The sequence below is a fragment of the Peromyscus eremicus genome, chromosome 1 (assembly GCF_949786415.1).
Source record: "Peromyscus eremicus chromosome 1, PerEre_H2_v1, whole genome shotgun sequence".
NCBI classification, from domain to species: domain Eukaryota; kingdom Metazoa; phylum Chordata; class Mammalia; order Rodentia; family Cricetidae; genus Peromyscus; species Peromyscus eremicus.
Genome location: NC_081416.1, coordinates 80,393,999 through 80,412,963, shown reverse-complemented (window position 1 = coordinate 80,412,963; position 18,965 = coordinate 80,393,999). Strand labels below are relative to the sequence as shown.

At 44.4% G+C, this 18,965-nt stretch overlaps 1 protein-coding gene across 1 annotated transcript in view; it reads right to left on the bottom strand.

Moving 5' to 3' along the window:
* Nucleotides 1-18,965, bottom strand: part of Cog7 (component of oligomeric golgi complex 7) — a 70,195-nt gene that overhangs the window by 49,127 nt on the left and 2,103 nt on the right. The window contains exons 2-6 of the mRNA XM_059267463.1: nt 17,473-17,621; nt 16,926-17,042; nt 7,759-7,927; nt 4,448-4,530; nt 3,094-3,216 (exon numbers count right to left, since the gene is read on the bottom strand). Of these exons, the coding sequence (XP_059123446.1) occupies nt 3,094-3,216; nt 4,448-4,530; nt 7,759-7,927; nt 16,926-17,042; nt 17,473-17,621 (641 nt within the window). The remainder of the gene's footprint in view (nt 1-3,093; nt 3,217-4,447; nt 4,531-7,758; nt 7,928-16,925; nt 17,043-17,472; nt 17,622-18,965) is intronic.

Genomic DNA, 18,965 nt, shown 5'->3' with positions numbered 1-18,965 from the left:
GTGAGGCAGAGGCAGGTGGATCTCTGTGAGGCCAGCTTGGTCTACAGAGTGAGTTCCAGGACAGCCAAGGCTACATAGAGAGACCTTATCTCAAAACCACAAAAGGTGGGGGGAGGAGCGCAGGAGACAGAGACGGAGCTTGTAAACAAGCTGCTCTATATTCACACCTGTCACGGTAGTCAGCGATAATAAAGAACGAGGACACAACAATGCACAGAATCAAGAGTCTCATCAGAAACCAGCCCACAGATTACTCCACTGTACTGAGCACCAGAGCAGACGACATTAATTTATGTCATCAGCATCGTCGGGGCAGCAGTGCCTGGGAAAGAAGCACAAGGATCTTTCTAGAATGTCTTGAAAGGGGATGAAGTTACATAGATATTTGCATTTACTGAGCTAATCCAATGGCATATTTGAGATCACTGCATTTCTAGCAAGTTGGTGGTGGCGCACACCTTTAATCCCAGCACTCGGGAGGCAGAGGCAGATGGATCTCTGTGAGTACAAGGCCAACTGGTCTACAGAGCGAGTTCCAAAACAGCCAGTACTGTTATACGGAGAAACCCCATCTTGAAAAAACACAAAACAAATAAACAAACAAAAAGATCATTGCATTTCACAGTTTAAAATAATAAAAATAAATTTAAAACAAATAAATACTCTAGTTAATAGTATATGTATGTTCTAAAGTGAATGATGTTTGCAAATTACTTTTAAAAGAATCAAAAATAAGTAGTCTCAATGAGCAGATGGAAACATGGACAGAGGGACAGATCTGTGATAAAGCACACATGGTATAATGTCCGTTGCAAAGCCTAGGGGTGGAGGCATTAACTGTACAAATCTTTCAATTTTTTATAATTGGAAGTTTCTTTTGTAGTAAAGTAACAGAGGAGGACTAGAATGCACTCAGTGGTAAAACATCACTTGTTTAGTATGCCCAAGGCCCTGGGTTTGAGCCCCAGGACAGGAGCAAGATTTTTTTTAAGTTTCACTTAAAATACTGGGGAGGGCCTGGTGGTGATGGCACATACCTTTAATCCCAGGACTCCAGAAGCAGAGGCAGATAGATCTCTCTTAGTTTGAGGCCAGCCTGATCTACAGAATGAGTTCTAAGATAGCCAGGGCTACACAGAAAAACCCTGTCTTGAAAAATTAAAAACCCTGGGGAGGAGTGAGGCTGTAGTTCTGTTAATAAAGTGCTTACACAAAGCCTGGGGTCCATCCCTGAAACACATAAACCAGGCATGACAGGATACCCACTCGAGGGACAGAGGCAGGAGGATCAGAAGTATATGAGACTGCCTCCAACACCCTCCCAAAATAAAAATTAAAAAAGAAAATAGCAACAACAAAAGGTTTGGTGATGCATAACTATAATCCCAGCACTGGGGAGGCTGAGGCAGGAGGACTGCTATGAATTAGAGCCAGAGTGGGCTGCTCAATGAATTTCTTTCTTTCTTTTAGACAGGGTCTCACTATGTATCCCTGGCTGGCCTAGAACTTGCCATGTAGACCAGGCTGGCTTCAAACATACAGAGATCTGCCTCTGCCTCTGCCTCCTAAATGCTAGGATTAAAGGTGTAAACTACCATGCCTGTCTACACAGTGAATTTCAAGTCAGTCTGGACTACAGAGTAAGACCTTGTCTCAAAACAGTAACAAAATAAAATTTAAAATCATCAATTTTTAGAAAGAAGACAAAGGGAAAGCTGGGTCCAGTGGTACAGGCCTTTAATCCCAGCAATTTAGGATGGCAAAGGCAGGAAGATTAAAAGTTCAAGGCCAGCCTGAGCAACTTAAGGAAACCTGTCTCCAAATAAAACAAGAAAGACCTGGCATACAGCTCAATGGAAATGTTCTGACCTAGCATGTGTGAAGCTGTAGAGTCTGATCCACAAAACTCACTAAAATAAAATGAAACACTAGGGAAATTTGAGGGTTATGACATTTTACCATGTCACCCCGTCCCTTACACTGCGCTAGCCCAGGCTTCAGCAAACTGGCTGCCTGTCACACCTACCTCCAGCAAAGAAAATAGACTTGAGCCAAAGGTATAAATGAACATGCCTTCCAAAACTGAGGCTGAGAACCCAGGATCTTCTTAGATGGCACAGGGCATTTTCATGGATAGACACTGTTGTTTTTATTCTAGTGATAGGAGAAGTGTGTAAGAGGCGAGGATGTGTAAATGAGTGTAGCCAGACAGGCACAGCGGAAACTGGTAGCTGCATAGACCTGTGGGAACTTAGAACCTAAATCTAAATTAGGTCAGTTCAAGTGACAAGAAACAAGGATGGAGAAACCAGAGGCCGAGGCAGGAGGATCACAGTGAGTCTAAGGCCAGGCTTGGCTGCACAGCAAAAATCTGTCTCATGAGCCTCGGGGAGGATGAAAAGAAAGAAACAAAACGTTTTAGCCAACTTGAACGACATAACTCTGAATAAGGAATTCTCCCCAAGTACAGTTGAGTTCATTCCAGCAAGTGCCTGATGATTATCTCAGGAGTCATGACAATCTGTGAAAATAAGTCACACAGCGATCAGACCTGATCCATCAGCACTCCCAGGTAAGATGGGCTTTTCCCCTCCCAGAAGAGCTGCTGTGCCTCTGACATCAGACAGGGAAGGGTGGCTCATTCCCTATGGCTACAAATGCCTATGGACTCGGAGAGGAAGTGATGGGAGGCTCCCACTCTAAACCTGGGCCTCACCTCACCCTGTTCAGAGTACCTTTAAAATGAGACTTTTCCTCCAGCTCCAATGAGAACAAGGGAATTTGACCTGAACTTAAGATAAAAAACAGTCTGCTATTTCCACCACCTGACTAGGGGCCTCTGGCTTTCAGCTATCAAGATAACGGCTTTCAAGAAGGCCAGAGGCCCAGCTGAATACCAGGGACCCGGTCTCATTAGATCCTATTTAAGATACAGAGGAGAGTGATAAGAAGAGTTTCCTTGGAGACCTAGAGTCCACTGACGTGGGTTTATAAGCCTATGTTTTAACCCCTTGGGTGACAAGGGTGCCTGGTCCAGAGCAGCCCCCCATTCCCATGCCACTGCAGGCTTTGTTCTGCAATGGTGAGGCATACCTGTGTGGCCCACTGGGTTTGCGTGTGCCAAGCCCCAAGCAAGGCATCGTAGAGGTCAGTGAGCTGCCGGTCCAGTGGGAGGTCACTCTGGCACAGCTCTTGCCAGGCTGCTAAAAGCTGTACCTGCAAAAGCAGAACAAATGGGGGTGTCTTACTAGGTACCCCAAAACATGCTGGGAAACTGCCCCATGCCACTACACAATTTATTGCTGCCCACTGTCCTGAGCACACAAGTACCCACTGAGATTCATCCATGTGAGAAAGAGCAGAAAACAAACAGGCTCCTGCTCCGATCACTATCCACTGCTTGAACTTGTCGACCTCTAAGCCACACTGACTCCTCTGACCCCACCCCAAAGCACGCCACTGTGCTTCTGCAGGTACACTGCACTCTTGTGAAGAGCTCTTAGGGTGGCCATAGCGTGGGCTGACACTTCGCGCCCTCCACCATACTTTTTGTTTTTCGAGACAGGGTGTTTCTCTGTGTAGTTTCGGTGCCTATCCTGGATCTTGCTCTGTAGACCAGGCTGGCTTTGAACTCACAGAGATCCATCTGGCTCTGCTTCCCGAGTGCTGGTATTAAAGGCGTGCACCACCACTGCCTGGCCCATACTTTTTTTTTAATGCCTCCTCCCCACCCACGAGACAGGGTTTCTTTGTATAGCTTTGGCTGTCCTAGAACTAGCTCTGTAGACCAGGCTGACCTCATACTCACAGAGATCCTCCTGCCTCTGTCTCCTAAGTGCTGGAAAGTGCTGGAACTAAAGGTGTGCGCCACCATACACAGAGGCCAGCAAGATGACTCACAGCATAAAGACGCTTCCCACGCAAACCTGACAACCTGAGTTCAATCCCAGGGACCCACATAAAGGTAGAAGGGAAGCAGATTCCATAATGCTGTCCTCTTACCAACACGTACACCATGGTACGCCTGTGCTGCACACATGTACTACACACACAACAATAATAAGGAAAACTAAAACAAACAAAAAAACGTGAGTACTGTGCTTAAAGGGATTAAGGTTAGCCCAGGAAGTTGCAGGTTGGTAGCCTAGCCCTTGAAAACAGAAAATTCTTATGGCTTGCTAAAGGCATAATGAAGCATGAGACATGAATCTCCTTTAAAAAATAAAAATAGGAACAAATTAAAATAATGTTTTAAGTCTGTAAATGAATGCAGGCTGAAAACCCATCCATTAAGTGGATCAAGAGCACCCCCTACTGGCTTTAACTAAAAGAAAAATGACCCACTGGCAGGGAGTCTCTGCTTCTGCCTTTGCCTATGAAAGACTTCAGCCCAGTAGTGGCAGTGGCCCTCCCAGTCATCCCCCGCCCCCCCCCCCCAGCTGCTCACCTTGTGACACTTGTAGTAGTATGCAAGGAGCTGGGGCATCCGGTCAATTTCCGTAAACACCTTCACAAACACTCTGGACTGATCTAAAGAACACAAAATGCTATAAAGTGTTACCAGGTTTCCCAAGGCAAGCAACTCACTCTGAGAAATTCAGATATATGTCAACTAGATTCAGAAGTTTCTACTTAGATAACTGCTTTCATTCAAATATGAGAATCATAGGCATAAGAAATAAGGGCAGAACATGAGACTCAGTTACCAGACACTGCAAGTCTAAGCTTATTAAAATAATGCATCGAGCACCATTAATATAGCTCTGGGCATGGTGGCACATGCCTGGAATCCTAATGCTCAGGAGGCTGAGACAGGAGAATGACAGCCTGGACTACATAACAAGCCCCTGTCTTCAAAAATAACACACACAGGGGCTGGAGAGATGGCTTAGTGGGTAAGAACATTGGATGCTCTTGCAGAGGACCTGAGTTTGATTCTTAGAACCTACATGGCAACTTGTAAACATCTATAACTCCAGTTCCAGAGGATTCAATGCCCTCTTCCTCTTCCCTCTGTGGGCACCAGGCACACACATGGTACCCAGAGCAGGCAAATGCCCACACACGTAAAATAATAAAATGATTTTATTTTTAAAGAGCAATGGGCAGAGTGCAATAATCAGAGCATGTGACTGCTGGTGGTAAAACAGATGAGAACAGAGCTCGTACCAAAGCTGGAGTGTAAAATTTAAGGCGGTTCTGAGCCTCAGAGTTGTCCAGGAGAACACCTACTTCCCCTGCCTAGTCCTGGCCGTGCACCAACCATGGACTGTCACTGACACGGACATAAAATAACCATCTCGTCCATCAGCCTCGTTTCGTAGTTGAGAAAACTGCACCTCCAGCTTGAGCCAGTGGCTGGACGAGAAACCACGGGGAGCTGTGTGCAGTGCTGACTTTCAGTTGTTGTGATTCACAAAAACAGCCATCATCTGACTCCATCAGCGTTTATACGAACTGAAAAATGGTGAGCAAACAAGCCTTCTGTCAGATGCCAAGAATAAATCACACTCTCAGGGCCTCGGGGCCTTGGTGCGTCTTATCATCTAGGGTGGTCTCCAGGGTCCTAATCAGTCGACCTAAACTGGGCTCCCCTGCCAGCTCTGTCACACCTCCTCTTCACAGGAGTCGGCCACACTTACTGTGTCAGGCGCTTTATGTGAACCGCCTGTTCTCTTTCCCACACACGGAAAGAGACCCACATGAGTGCTGTGACATCCCTTGTCTTGTTTCACTGTTTCTTGATAAATCAGCACAAAGCACAGTTGCTGGAAGTACACCAAGTTGTACTAAAAGGATTATTTAAGTAACATTGCCAGGGATGACAGTGGAGGCAGGAGGACTGAGAATTCAAGGCCACTCAGGGATGCAGAGTGATACAGTAAGACTCTACCACAAATAAGCCACAAGAAGGATAAACTAATCAGCTAGCAGAAGGAAAGCGGGGTAACAAAAAAGGAGATCAATGAAGCCAGACTCTGAACAATGCAGCAAACTGAAAAAAAAAATCTACCTAGTTCCACTAAGTCAAAAAAAAAAAAAAAAAAAGAAAAAGAAAAAAAGAAAAAAGAAAGAAAGAATACTTAAATGCAGACAATGAGAATGAAAAACAATGCGGTAAAAAGATAACAGCCCAGGCGGTGGTGGTGCACACCTTTAATCCCAGCACTTGGGAGGCAGAGGCAGGCGGATCTCTGTGAGTTCAAGGCCAGCCTGGTCTACAGAGTGAGTTCCAGGACAGCCAGGATTGCTTCACAGAGAAACCCTGTCTTGAAAAAAAAAAAGATAGAGACAACTGTGTGTGATGGATGTACTTCCCTTGATCACAGTAATTACAGTATTATGAAATCAGCATGTTATACACTTAAAATACACACAAATCTTTAAGAGCTAGAAAACTTCTTTTGTTCTCAAAAAGGTCCTTAGTTAATAAAAGAAAATTATATAGTAAAACTGAATACACTGAAAATTTATGACACTTACACATATGACAATCACTCACATGTGCACACATCTGTATGTTCATGTTTATAATTGTGTAGCTTGTTAACATAATTTTCAAAGAAAAAAATGCTGAAGGCTGATGTCAGCATATCTATGTGACCTAAAGCAAACTGAAGAACTAGAGCTCTTAAACCACCCAGGAAAGAATGCAGGTCAATACCACTGTCAGCCATCTATGGTGCAGAGATAGAAAAATGCAGGCTGATGCCAGGGCTTCAAGTCTGCTGATGAGACAGCTGCTGGGGACTTGTATAGAATAAGGTCAAGAGGACAGGGAACTCAGAAGAGAAGGGCTCACGTGACACATGAGCAGCAGTGAACTCAGACCAGAAACAGCATCAGTGCCCTGCACAGTGCACACCCCATGTGTGTCTCAGCGCCTGGGAAGCAGAGGCTGTCGGATCACTGGAGGCCAGCCTGGTCTACCTAACAAGTTCCAGCCTAGCCAGAGCTGCACAGTGGAAACCTGTCTCAAGAAAGAAAAAAAAAAAAAGACAGCTCCACTACTGCCCCTTTTTGATTGGCTGATATTTTTGTGGATGAAGTATGTGGGAGTAAAGTGTGCTGATGTCTGCAACTTACTTTGAGGAGAGTCAGATGGGGCTAGAAGTGCAGTTTAGAAGTAAAGTGAATGCTTAGCATGCCAAAGCCCTGGTGCTCACCACAACACCAGGACTCTCCACACAAAAGACAAAAATGGGCTGCAGCTGCAGTCCGTGGCAAAGCTGCCAAACCAACAACAACAACAATGAAAGAGAAAGAAACAGTGAGATGGAGCAACAGACCTACCATGGAGCAAATGTAAGGCTGGCATGGGGCTTAGTGGCAGAGCACTTGCCAGGCCTGGGTTCCACCCCCAGCGTGGGGAGGTGGCACAGGAAAATGACAGTGTTGAAATCTAGAGGCTATCTCCATAGTGCCTGTTTCAACTATTCTGTATGTCAGGAAACTGTATAAAATGCTAAAAATATGAAAACATTATGAAGTTACATTTTTCTACAATCTACATAACTCAATCAACACAAAATTATTCTAAAGACTTTTTTTTCTTTTTGGTTTTTTGAGACAGGGTTTCTGTGTAGCCCTGGCTGTCTTGGAACGTGGTCTATAGACCAGGCTGGCCTCAAACTCACAGAGATCTACCTGCCTCTGCCTCCCGAGTGCTGGGATTAAAGGTGTGCGCTACCACCGCCCAGCAACCAAGCCTTACACTTATACAGAAAGGTGCCCACAGTTGAAACTGGCCACACTCACCCACAGACTGAGAGGTGAACGCTGCTACAATCTGGGGGCTGGCCAGGGCCTCCAGCCTGTTCTTCAAAGCCTCCAGGTGCACACACTTTTCGGAGTAGTCTGGAGTGTCCACGAGCATCATCAAGCTGTTCTGCATACCAGTCAGCTTGGCAGAGATCACAGCTATGTCCTATAGAAAGACAAAATAAAAGATGCTTATCTTAAGACTCCCAACAGCTCAACTGGAATTAGAGGAAATACATTAGAAGACAACTCTTTGGGGCTGGAGAGAGGGTTCAGGAGGTAAAGGTGCTTGCCACCTTTACCTGAGTTTGCCCACCACCCTCCCAGTGCCCACATGATGGGAGGGAAGAACTGACTCTCACAAATTGTCCTCTGACCACCACATGTATACCATGGCACAAGTGCTTGTGTACACACACACACACACACACACAATTTAATAAATTTTTTTTTTCAGGGGCTAGAGAGATGGTTCAGCAGTTAAGAACACTGGCTGTTCTTCCAGAGGTCCAGAGTTCTATTCCCAGCAACCACATGGTGGCTCACAACCATCTATAGTGGGATCTGGTGCCCTCTTCTGGCATAAAGTCATACATGCAAATAGAGCACTCATCAATAAAATACATAAATCTTTAAGAAAAAAATTCAGTCAAGGAAATAATTCATAAAAATAAAAAGGCACATAAAAATTAGCTCAACATTATTAGTACCAAAATAAACACAAATTAAAACAAAGAAGTGCCATTTTCTTCTAATTGAGAAAGCTTTTGAAAAATTATAATGGCTATTTTTGGTAAGGATGCAAAAAAAATCTGGTATCATAAATGCACAGTGTCTGGGGAGTTGGCTCAGTGGTTAGGAGAGCTTGTTGTCAGGAGAGCACGAGCCCAGATTCCAGCACCCATCCTGGGAGGCTTACAGCAGGCTGTAACTCAGCTCCAGGTTTCCACCCTACTCTCCTGACCTCCACACTCACATACATCCACTCACACAGACACACAGAGATACATAAATTAAAATAAAGTATTTTAACATGTATGCTGTCTTACTGGAAGGCAATTTAACAATAGGTCAAGAATCTTAAAGATATCCACAAGAGTAGGGAAAGGGTTGGCAGGAGCATTTGCTATGCAAGCCTGCCACCCTGAGTATGATCCCTGGAACCACAGTGGAAAGACACAACAGACTTCTGAAAGTAGCCCTCTGACCTCCATTTATGAGTGCTGTGGCATATACATACCGGCACTCACACACATATCATACATGTGCACACATGCATGCTGTAAAATAGTGAATAAAAAGGAAGTATTCCCAGGACTAGGGATGAAACTCTGTGGGACAGTGCTTGCCTAGCATGTTCTAGGCCTGGGTTTCATCTCCAGCACTAAAAAACCAAGAAATTGCTGGGCAGTGGTGGCGCATGCCTTTAATCCCAGCACTAGGGAGACAGAGCCAGGTGGATTTCTGTGAGTTTGTCAGAGAAATGCAAATCAAAATGACTCTGAGATACCACCTTACACCTGTCAGAATGGCTATGATCAAAAACACTAATGACAGTCTATGTTGGAGAGGATGCAGAGCAAAGGGAACACTCCTCCACTGTTGGTGGGAATGCAAACTTGTACAACCACTGTGGAAATCAGTATGGCGGTTTCTCAGAAAATTGGGAATCGATCTACTCAAGACCCAGCCATACCACTCTTGGGCATATACCCAAGGAATGCTCAATCACACCACAAGGACACATGCTCAACTATATTCATAGCAGCAATAGTTGTAAAAGCCAGAACCTGGAAACAACCTAGATGCCCATCAACCGAAGAATGGATTAAGAAAATGTGGTACATATACACAATGGAGTACTACTCAGCGAGAAAAACAATGACAGCATGAAATTTGCAGGCAAATGGATGGAACTAGAAAATATCATCCTGAGTGAGGTAACCCAGACTCAGAAGGACAAACATGGTATGTACTCACTCATAAGTGGATACTAGATATAAAGCAAAGGTCAATCAGACTGCAACCCACAGATCCAGGGAGGCTACCTAGCAGGGGGGACAATAGGATGACTGTGGCTTATAATAAGTTTTGGTTTTGCCCAATCACTGGGCAAACTTTAGTGAGACATTTCGCTATTAGGATAAGAATTTGCACTGTAACAAGCTGATGAAAGAAAATGCTGACTGTACTTTCAGGAGGGGAGGCTAAAATCTTCTTAGATTATAGATTAGCCTATAGAAAAATGTCTGCCGTAAATCAAACAGTGAAGGGGAAGATGAATAGGAATCTCACTGATACAACTTAAGTAAAACAAAGCTCTCTGAACAGATGAAGATAGGTCCCTTCTGTATTCCAGAATCTAATCAATATTTATATGCATAATTCAGCTATCATTTGGCTTAAAAAGGCTTATTGGGAAATGTTATCATTTATACTATTTTCTACAGAGAAAATATTTTACTGTTTAAAATAACCCTGGACTTGTAAATTATAACCTGTTTTTATGTTCAGGCTATCTGAGTATTATTTCTCCTGCAATTGTACATAAAATGTTTTTACATTCAAAAAAAGAGACAAATACTATAGAATTGTATTACATGAAATATATAGAATATACAAATTCATAGAGACAGAAAGATTAGATGTTATCTCAAGACAGAGAAGAACGGAATATAGAGCAATGATTTCCTAAGTACAGAATCTCTGTTTTGTGTGATGGAAAAACCCTACAAATGGACAGTAGTATCAGGACATAATATTATGAATGTAGTAAATCAATACAATTAATGTAATTAATGAATATCATAAATATAATTATTGAATGAATACTGCGAATGAATCAATGAATACACATTGATGTAATTAAGATCATGAGTGTAATTAATGAATATCCTGAGTGTAATTAAAAAATAGAAAAAATTTTTTAAAAAAAGAAAGAACCTGAGGCTGGGCATGAGAGCATACACTTTTAATATCAGCACTCAGGAGACAGAGGCAAGAGGAGCTCTGTGAGTTAAGAGGCCAGCTTGGTCTATATAATGAGTTACACACCAACTAGGGTTATACAGTGAGACTCCCCTATGTGGTAATTTGAATATAATTGGCCCCTATGATGATATCATAGGGAGTGGCACCATTAGGAGGTGTGGCTTTGTTGGAGTGGATATGGCCTTGTTGGAGGAACTGTGTCACTGTGGGGGCAGGCTTGAGGTTTCCTATGCTCAAGACACCACCCAGTGTCTCAGCTGACTTCTTGCTGCCTGCAAGATGTAGAACTCTCAGCTACTACTCCACCACCACATCTGCTTGCCTGCTGCCATGCTCCCTGTCATGATGATAATGGACTGAACCTCTAAAACTATAAGCGAGCCACCCCAATTTAACTGTTTTCCTTTATAAGAGTTGCTGTGGTCATGGTGTCTTTTCACAGCAATGGAAACCCTAACTAAGACACTCTGTCTCAAAAACAAAATTAAACTAAACTAAAAATAAAAAGAATCTGAGGAATTCTGATGTCTGGTGGTGCATGTACGCACACACGCACACACGCATGCAAATAAAGAACTTTGAGATTTCATCTCACCCCAGTCAGACAATGGCAAAGGTCAACAAAACAACCAACAACAAATGCTGGAGAGGATGTGCGTGCGTGCGTGCGTGCGTGCACGCACGTGTGCAGAGAGAAAGATTAAATGAAATTTTCTCATCTGCGCTGACAATGCTCCTTCCCAGAACCATAGATCGTCTAACAAAACCCCCAACACCAGGCATCAAAGGCCGTCTTTAGCTGTTGTGTCAGGGTTATAGATTATTGCTATTGCTCTTGGCTACCCCCCAGTGGTGGAAGGTAAGTTCCTATTGCTCAAGACACCATGCACTTCAGACATGGGGCCCAGAGACCCCTGAACTGGACCTGACCTGAATGTTCTCTCCTCCCTGAGAACTAGCTCTCATGGTACCGGACGACACCATGCAAATTTCCAGGAGAGTAAGCAAATAACACCCAGCTATGACACCTATGAACCACAACAACCAGCCTGGCATGGTAACCCTGAGGGGGCAGTAGCAGCCAGAATACACTGGTGGTAACCAGCATCTCTCAAGACCTACTCAACAGGAGGGATACCATGCCTGGTCCTGGAAACCTAGCCAGTTACCCAGGGCTAGGAAAGCCATGGGTCTTGGAGGAGAACCTACAACCACCACTTCATTAAACCAGCATAATCCCTATCTACACTCTAAATATTGGTTCTTGTACCCACAGATCAGTGTATGCAGAGGGCAAAAAAGCCTGTGCACACAGATAAGCACTGGAGAAGCCAGGGAAAGGAAACCATACAGCTGACCTCTCCAAAGGGAGAAGATATTTGGCTGTTTTTCCCAGAATGCTAGGGGGAAATGTAATTTACAACCTGGTACTCCTTTGCTCTGTTGGGCCAGGCCCTGCCCATACTCCCAGAATATTATGTTTGTTTATCCCAGACTTTTCCCCTAAAACCTTGAGCCATGAAACTCATCCTGTGAGAGATGTCATTTGTACTTTACTTCTGTGTCATCTTAGGGCCAGGCACTGTGTCCACCCCGTCATTCTCCCTACACCCTTATCTTGAGCACTGTTTCTAAGTCAACAGGAAACTATCTTACAGCCACACGGACTCTGTAAAGGCTTCAGTGTGAATACGTCTTAAGCTTTGCCATACTCACAGGGCTGAATTCATTGTTATCCAAATGCTTTTTTCAAAACTGCGCTGTGCTTAAATATGGCTAAAGTAAAGTGATCTGGGTCAGACTCCAAGAAGTCTTGGTCTGCTGGGTGGTGGCAGCGCATGCCTTTAATCTCAGTATTTGGGAGGCAAAGGCAGGTGGGTCTTTGAGAGTTTGAGGCCAGCCTGGTCTACACAGCTAGTTCCAGGACATGCTCCAAAACTACACAGGAAAACCCTGTCTGGGAAAAAGAAAAGAAAAAAAAAAAAAAAAAAAAAACTTAAATTAATTGATCAAAAAAAAAAAAAAAAAAAAGGAAAAAAGGAAAAAAAGCTGAACATTGTGTCTCACACTTAGGGCTAAACAAAGAAACCCTGCATCAAAAAACCAAACAAAAGAAGTCTTGGTCCAGCACTGGGTATCAAAATCGGGCTGATCCAAGTTTCATTCTTTGTGGTGATATATTGTTTGTAATCTAGGAAATAAAGCCTGCCTGAAGATCAGAGGACAAAGCTAGCCACAGAGTTAGCCACAGAGGTCAGGCAGTGGTGGCACAAACCTTTAATCTTAGCACTTGGAAAGCAGAGGCAGAGATCCATCTGGATTTCTGTGAGTTCAAGGTCACATTGGGCTACATGAGATTAATCCAGTCTAAAAGAGAACCGGCTAGGCAGTGGTGGCCTTTAATCCACACCTTTAATTCCTGCACTTGGGATCACACACCTTTAATCCTAGCACTAGGAAGGTTGAGACAGGAAGTGATATGTCTGGGCAAAGAAAGGAATATAAGGCGGGAGGAGACAGGAACTCCTGCTCTTTCAGACTGAGGAGTTGATGAGGTAAGAGGTGGTGGCTGTGGCTTGTTCTGCTTCTCTGATCTTTCAACTTTTACCCTGATATCCAGCTCCAGGTTTTTATTATAAGACCATTTAGGATTCATGCAACAATTCTTACCTCACACTGATCATAGGTCCCTGCCATAAAGCCTGCATGGTTGTTCAGATTAGTTCAGACAGAGAGCTTGTGACCACAACTGATACTACCAGGAGCCTACAAATGTCCCCATTTTACAGATGGAAACAAAGATCAAGAACTATAGTCTAAACACAGATAAGTGTAGTCCTCACCCCTCATCAAGGAAACTTCTCTTCGAAACAGACAGAGACCACTACAGAAAACCACAAGCAACCCAAATGCAGAGTTGTGGAGCCTGATTCCAACTGATACATCTCCTGCACCTAAGGCTCAGAGATCATTGAAGAGAGGGCAGAAAGACTGTAAGAGCCAGAGGATCAGGGAGTTTGCTGTGAGACTATGAATCCTAGAAATGTCAGAAGCCACACCCATGAAGTCTTACTAACATGACTGTTCATACATGAGCTGAACAAGGATAGCACCAACAGACACACTAACGTAGACGGGGGTAAGCTCTGGAGGCCCCTACCCCAGGCAAGGGTAACTAAGGAGTGCCGAGAGCAGGAGGAACAGTCTTCCCCAGGGAAGATACACCAACTGGTTATCCTACACCAAATGGTCAGCCCTGAAAACATAGATACAAGTGTCATTAAACAGACTGAGCAGGATGTATTTATGTACTTAAGAATACACACACACACACACACACAACAACAACAACAACAACAACAACAATTAACGAAAAGAGAGGCCATGAACTTGAAAGAGCAAAAAGGAAGAGGGGTATACAGGAGGGTTTGGAAGAAAGAAGTGGAAGGGGGAAATGATTTACTTATAATCTCAAAAAGTAAAAAAGTATATTCAGGCGGGTGGTGATGGTGCACACCTTTAATCCCAGCACTCAGGAGGCAGAGACAGGCGGATCTCTGTGAGTTCAAGGTCAGCCTCATCTACGGAGCTAGTTCTAAGACAGCAAAGGCTACACAGAGAAACAAAGGAGGAAGAGGAGGAGGAGGAGGAGGAGGAGGAGGAGGAGGAGGAGGAGGAGGAGGAGAACAACTGTAGAGGGGAATGGCCAAGCTCAGCAGAGAACTAAAGCAGACAATGTTGGCAAAGAGAACACGGTATACCTCAGACACAGCTGACTTCAGACTAATAACCACAGCCCTTCAGAGGGCAAAGCTGGGCTCCCAGGAACAGAAACGTTAACCCCTTCCAAGCCCTGGCCCAGCCCCAGCCTGGACCTGCCAGGTCTGCCCCAGGCAAGGACACAGAACTAGTATGTTCTCATTATCCTTTCAATCCTGAGAAAGCCTTGGATTGTTCTGGCTCCTAACAATAAGACTTAGAGCTTTCAGCTATTAACATCAATAGTCGCTCCTGTGAAATCTAAAGACTGCATTGAAACTCACTTTCTCTCATACAATTGCCAACAATTCCTAAGATTTGCAACTTCCTCTACTACACCTATTAGGCTGAGAAATGGAATGAGAAAGCTCTCCTGGACTTCAAAGATAATGATGGGCAAGAGAGATGGCTCAGTGCCTAAAAGATTTGCTGCCCACACCTACAACGTAAGTGGGCTGCTATTCAGAACACACAAGAAAAACCAGCTCCCACAAGTTGTCCTGATTTTCATCATACATGTGCTCACCCCACACACCATATACAAACACATAATAACAAATGGAATAAAAAAAGAAAAGAAAGAAAGGACAGAGCCAGCAAAGTGACTCACTAGGTAAAGATTCTTGCTGTGCAAGCCTGGAGACCTGAGTTTGATCCCTAGAAATCATGTAAATGTGACAAGAAAGCACCAACTCCACAAGAGGAGTTTCTTTTGACCACTCTCATGCACCAGGGCACGTCCTCCACCTTCCCACACGCATACATCACACATATAAACACACAACAACAGCAATAGTAACAACTCCCACAGCTATAATCTGTTGGCTCTAGGCAGAGCAGGACTCCAGAACAAACAAAATCAGGAGAGTTGTCTTCACAAAAACATAACAAAAACAACAACAACAACAACAACAATAAAACTCTTTTGAGGGGGCTGGAGAGTTGGTTTAATGGTTAAGAGTCTGCCAGTGCTCTTCCAGAGAACCAGGTTTGATCCCCAGCACCCATGTGGTGCCTCACAACTATCTGTAACTCCAGTTCCAGGAGATCTGATGCCCTCTTCTGGCCTCCACAGACTCTGTACTTCTGTGGCACAGATATATGTGGAGACAAAACACAAACAAATAAAATGAAATAATTTTTTTCTTTCTTTCTTTTCCTTTCTCCCCTTTTTTTGGGGGGGCGGGGGCAACCCTGACTGTCCTGGAACTCACTCTGTAGACCAGGCTGGCCTTGAACTTACTGCCTGCCTCTGCTTCCCAAGTGATGGGATTAAAGGTGTATGCCATCATTGCCTGTCTAAAAAAATTTTGTTTTAATTAAAAAATAAATAAATGAACTGTCTTTATTAAGAAAATCCTAGGGGCTGGAGAGATAGCTCAGAGGTTAAGAGCACTGACTGCTCTTCCAGAGGTCCTGAGTTCAATTCCCAGCAACCACATGGTGGCTCACAACCATCTGTAATGAGATCTGGCACCCTCCTCTGTATACATAATAAATAAAAAAATCTTTAAAAAAAAAAGAAAGAAAGAAAAGAAAATCCCAGAGCTGGAGAGATGGCTCAGGAGTTAAGTGCACTGGCTGCTCTTCCGGAGGACCCAGGTTTCCAATGCTCTCTTCTGGCCTGAGGGGCACTAGGCAAACACATAGTGCAGAGATACATGCAGGCAAAAGAAATGCCAAACATATGAAATAAATACATAATTTCTTTTTGAAAACGAAGAAAAGAAAATCCCAACACTTGGCAGACTTCAGGGCTAGCCACAGCTACTAGGCAGTTTCAGTTTGGGCTACTTGAGACTTTTCTCAGAGAGAGAGAGAGAGAAAGAGAGAGAGAGAGAGAGAGAGAGAGAGAGAGAGAGAGAGAGAGAGAGAGAGAGAGAGAGAGAGAGAGAGAGAGAGAGAGAGAGAGAAACAAAGCAAGTGTCCAGCAGTGCTCACACCATGGTGCTGTTTGGGGGTGGGGGTGGGGGACATCTAGAGGAAGAGGAACAGCATAAAGCTGGTAAGTGTCTATGGGAAAGAAGTCAGGGGCTTGGAGAGTTGGAGTTATAATGTTTTGCTTCATAAGAATTCTTCATCCCACACCATTTCACGGCATGCTTGCAAGGTTTCAAAGCTATCACTGTTCTCCACTTTTGTGGTCTCTGAGGAGTGAAGTACCGTGCCAGAGTCGCACTCACCCCCTCCCTGCCTGTGTAAGTCTCCTGGGCTTCAGTCAAGCAGAGGAGGCAAAAAAGAGGGGGTAAGTGCTAGGGGAGCTTCTGGCCTCCCCCATGATGGCCGAGAGCTTCTGTCTGCTGCTATCAACACCCTTATGGCTCCGAGGAACAGCTACCTCACTTGCTCTCCCCAAACCCCAAGTTCTTCCCTAAATGCCTGGAACAGTGTGTCCTGTAAAGGAACATACTTACTTGAGTTTTGAAGGTCTCCTCAATATCAGCACTCAGCGTGCTCCACTTATCAGCTTCCTGGAGAGATTCTGCAGCAAGCTGCATCCTGGACTTCACCTGGTCAAGCTCTACCAGCACCTGAAAGAGAAACAGTGTGCACAGTTCAGCAACAGTCCTCTTTCCTCCACCTTCGGTGACCCGAAACAGTGTTTTATGAGTGTCCTTCACTATAGCTTATTATTATTATTATTATTATTATTATTATTACTAATGCCCTCTTCTTTCTGCATGCATGCCTACATGCCGGAAGAGGGCATCAGATCCCATTATAGGTGGTTGTGAGCCACCATGTGGTTGCTGGGAACTGAACTCAGGTCCTCTGCAAGGGCAGCCAGTGCTTTTAACTGCTGAGCTATCTCTCCAGCTTCACCTAGCTAATTTGGCTGAGAAGACAAGTGAGGTGGAGAGGCAGCCTGAGAGCCAGGTAGAGTTCTGAGTTCTAAATCTCCTGTGAACGAGAGCATCTGCTGAATAGAAGACCCCACATCGAAGACAGAAGCCAAAGTACCTGCATCGACTGCGAAGTGTCCTGCTCAAATTTTTTAATGTCCTCTTTGACAAGAATCATTTGTTCTTTCAGAAAAGACGCCTCCTGCTTCAGGGCTTCCACATCCCGGAGCACTTTGGGCATGTTTTGAAGGGCCTGGAGACTTGTTTCTGCAGCAAAAATTCAAGAATGGCAATGTGTACAAGCGGTGGAAACTGGAGCTGGTACAGTGGGAAATTATCACACATGTGAGGACAGAAAGGAAACTTTCCCTACAGCATTACCAATCAGCTTTGAGAACCTGCAGGGGCTGTGGGGCAAAACAGGGATCAATGAGGTGACCTCAGCCAGGACCATGTCCTCAGTAGAATGAGTGAAACCGTGTGCTTCAGAAACAAGCAATCAACATCACCCTGACCCAAGGCCAACAGAAAGAATGAAGGACACAGGTGTGGTAGTACGAGCCTGTAATCCCAACCCTTAGGAAGCTGAGGCAGGAGGATGACTGTGAAAAGCGGTGATGGCTCCACGACTTAAGAACAATTATGCTCTCTCAGAGAACAGAATATGGATGGGGCCTGTAACTCTAGCTCCAAAGGATCTGAAGCTCCCCTCCTGGCCTCTGTGGGCACCTGCACACACACACACACACACACACACACACACGCACATAAAAGAAAATAAATCTTAAACAAAACCCAAGAGCTGGGGCTGTAGCTCAGCGGCAACGCACTTGTCAAGTATTATGCCGAGTTTAGCTCCCATCTGCTTGCCATGGTCTTTTCTTTTTTTTTCTTGTTTTTTTATTTTTATTTTGTTGGACTTTTTCTGGGACACTTTTCCTCTAAATCCAACCTTTTCAGGAATATACTTAGTTTTCCTAATTATATAAGGAAGAATTCTAAAAAGCTTCCTGAGAGTTGGGATTACAAGCACACGCTAGCACACCTGTGGCTACCACACCTGTGCCCTTCGTTCTTTCTTGTAGCCTGTTGGTTTGGGGTCAGGTTGATGTCGACGGCCTGCTTCTGAAGCACACCGTTTTATTCATCACTCTATGGAGGACATGGTCCTGGCTGAGGTCATCTCACTGACCTCCGTTTTATCACACATTCCCTGCAACTTTAAAGGCCTACCTGGCTTCAACGTAGGGGAAAGGTGTATTTATCAAGTGACCTTCAAATATGCTTTTGTTTTCACTTTTGAACTAAGTTGAGGACACCTTTAACAGACGTTCGTCCAAAATAAGTTGCTGCTACATGTCTCTGCTGACCCAAGACCATCAGTGATGCCGCAAATGGACATTTTAACTACCTGAGAGCATTCGAGATGAGAGGCTAGCAACTCTAATTTGAGCTTCTGGGTGTCTGGTGTGCTCAGAATCTGAGTAGTCTTCAAAGTGAAACTGTGGGCAGGGGACAGGACATGTCCGAGCTACCAACGAAAGCAACCCTGTCTCATCTTTTCCCTTAATACATGTGTAAACTTTTGGAAATACATAAGGTGAATGCCAG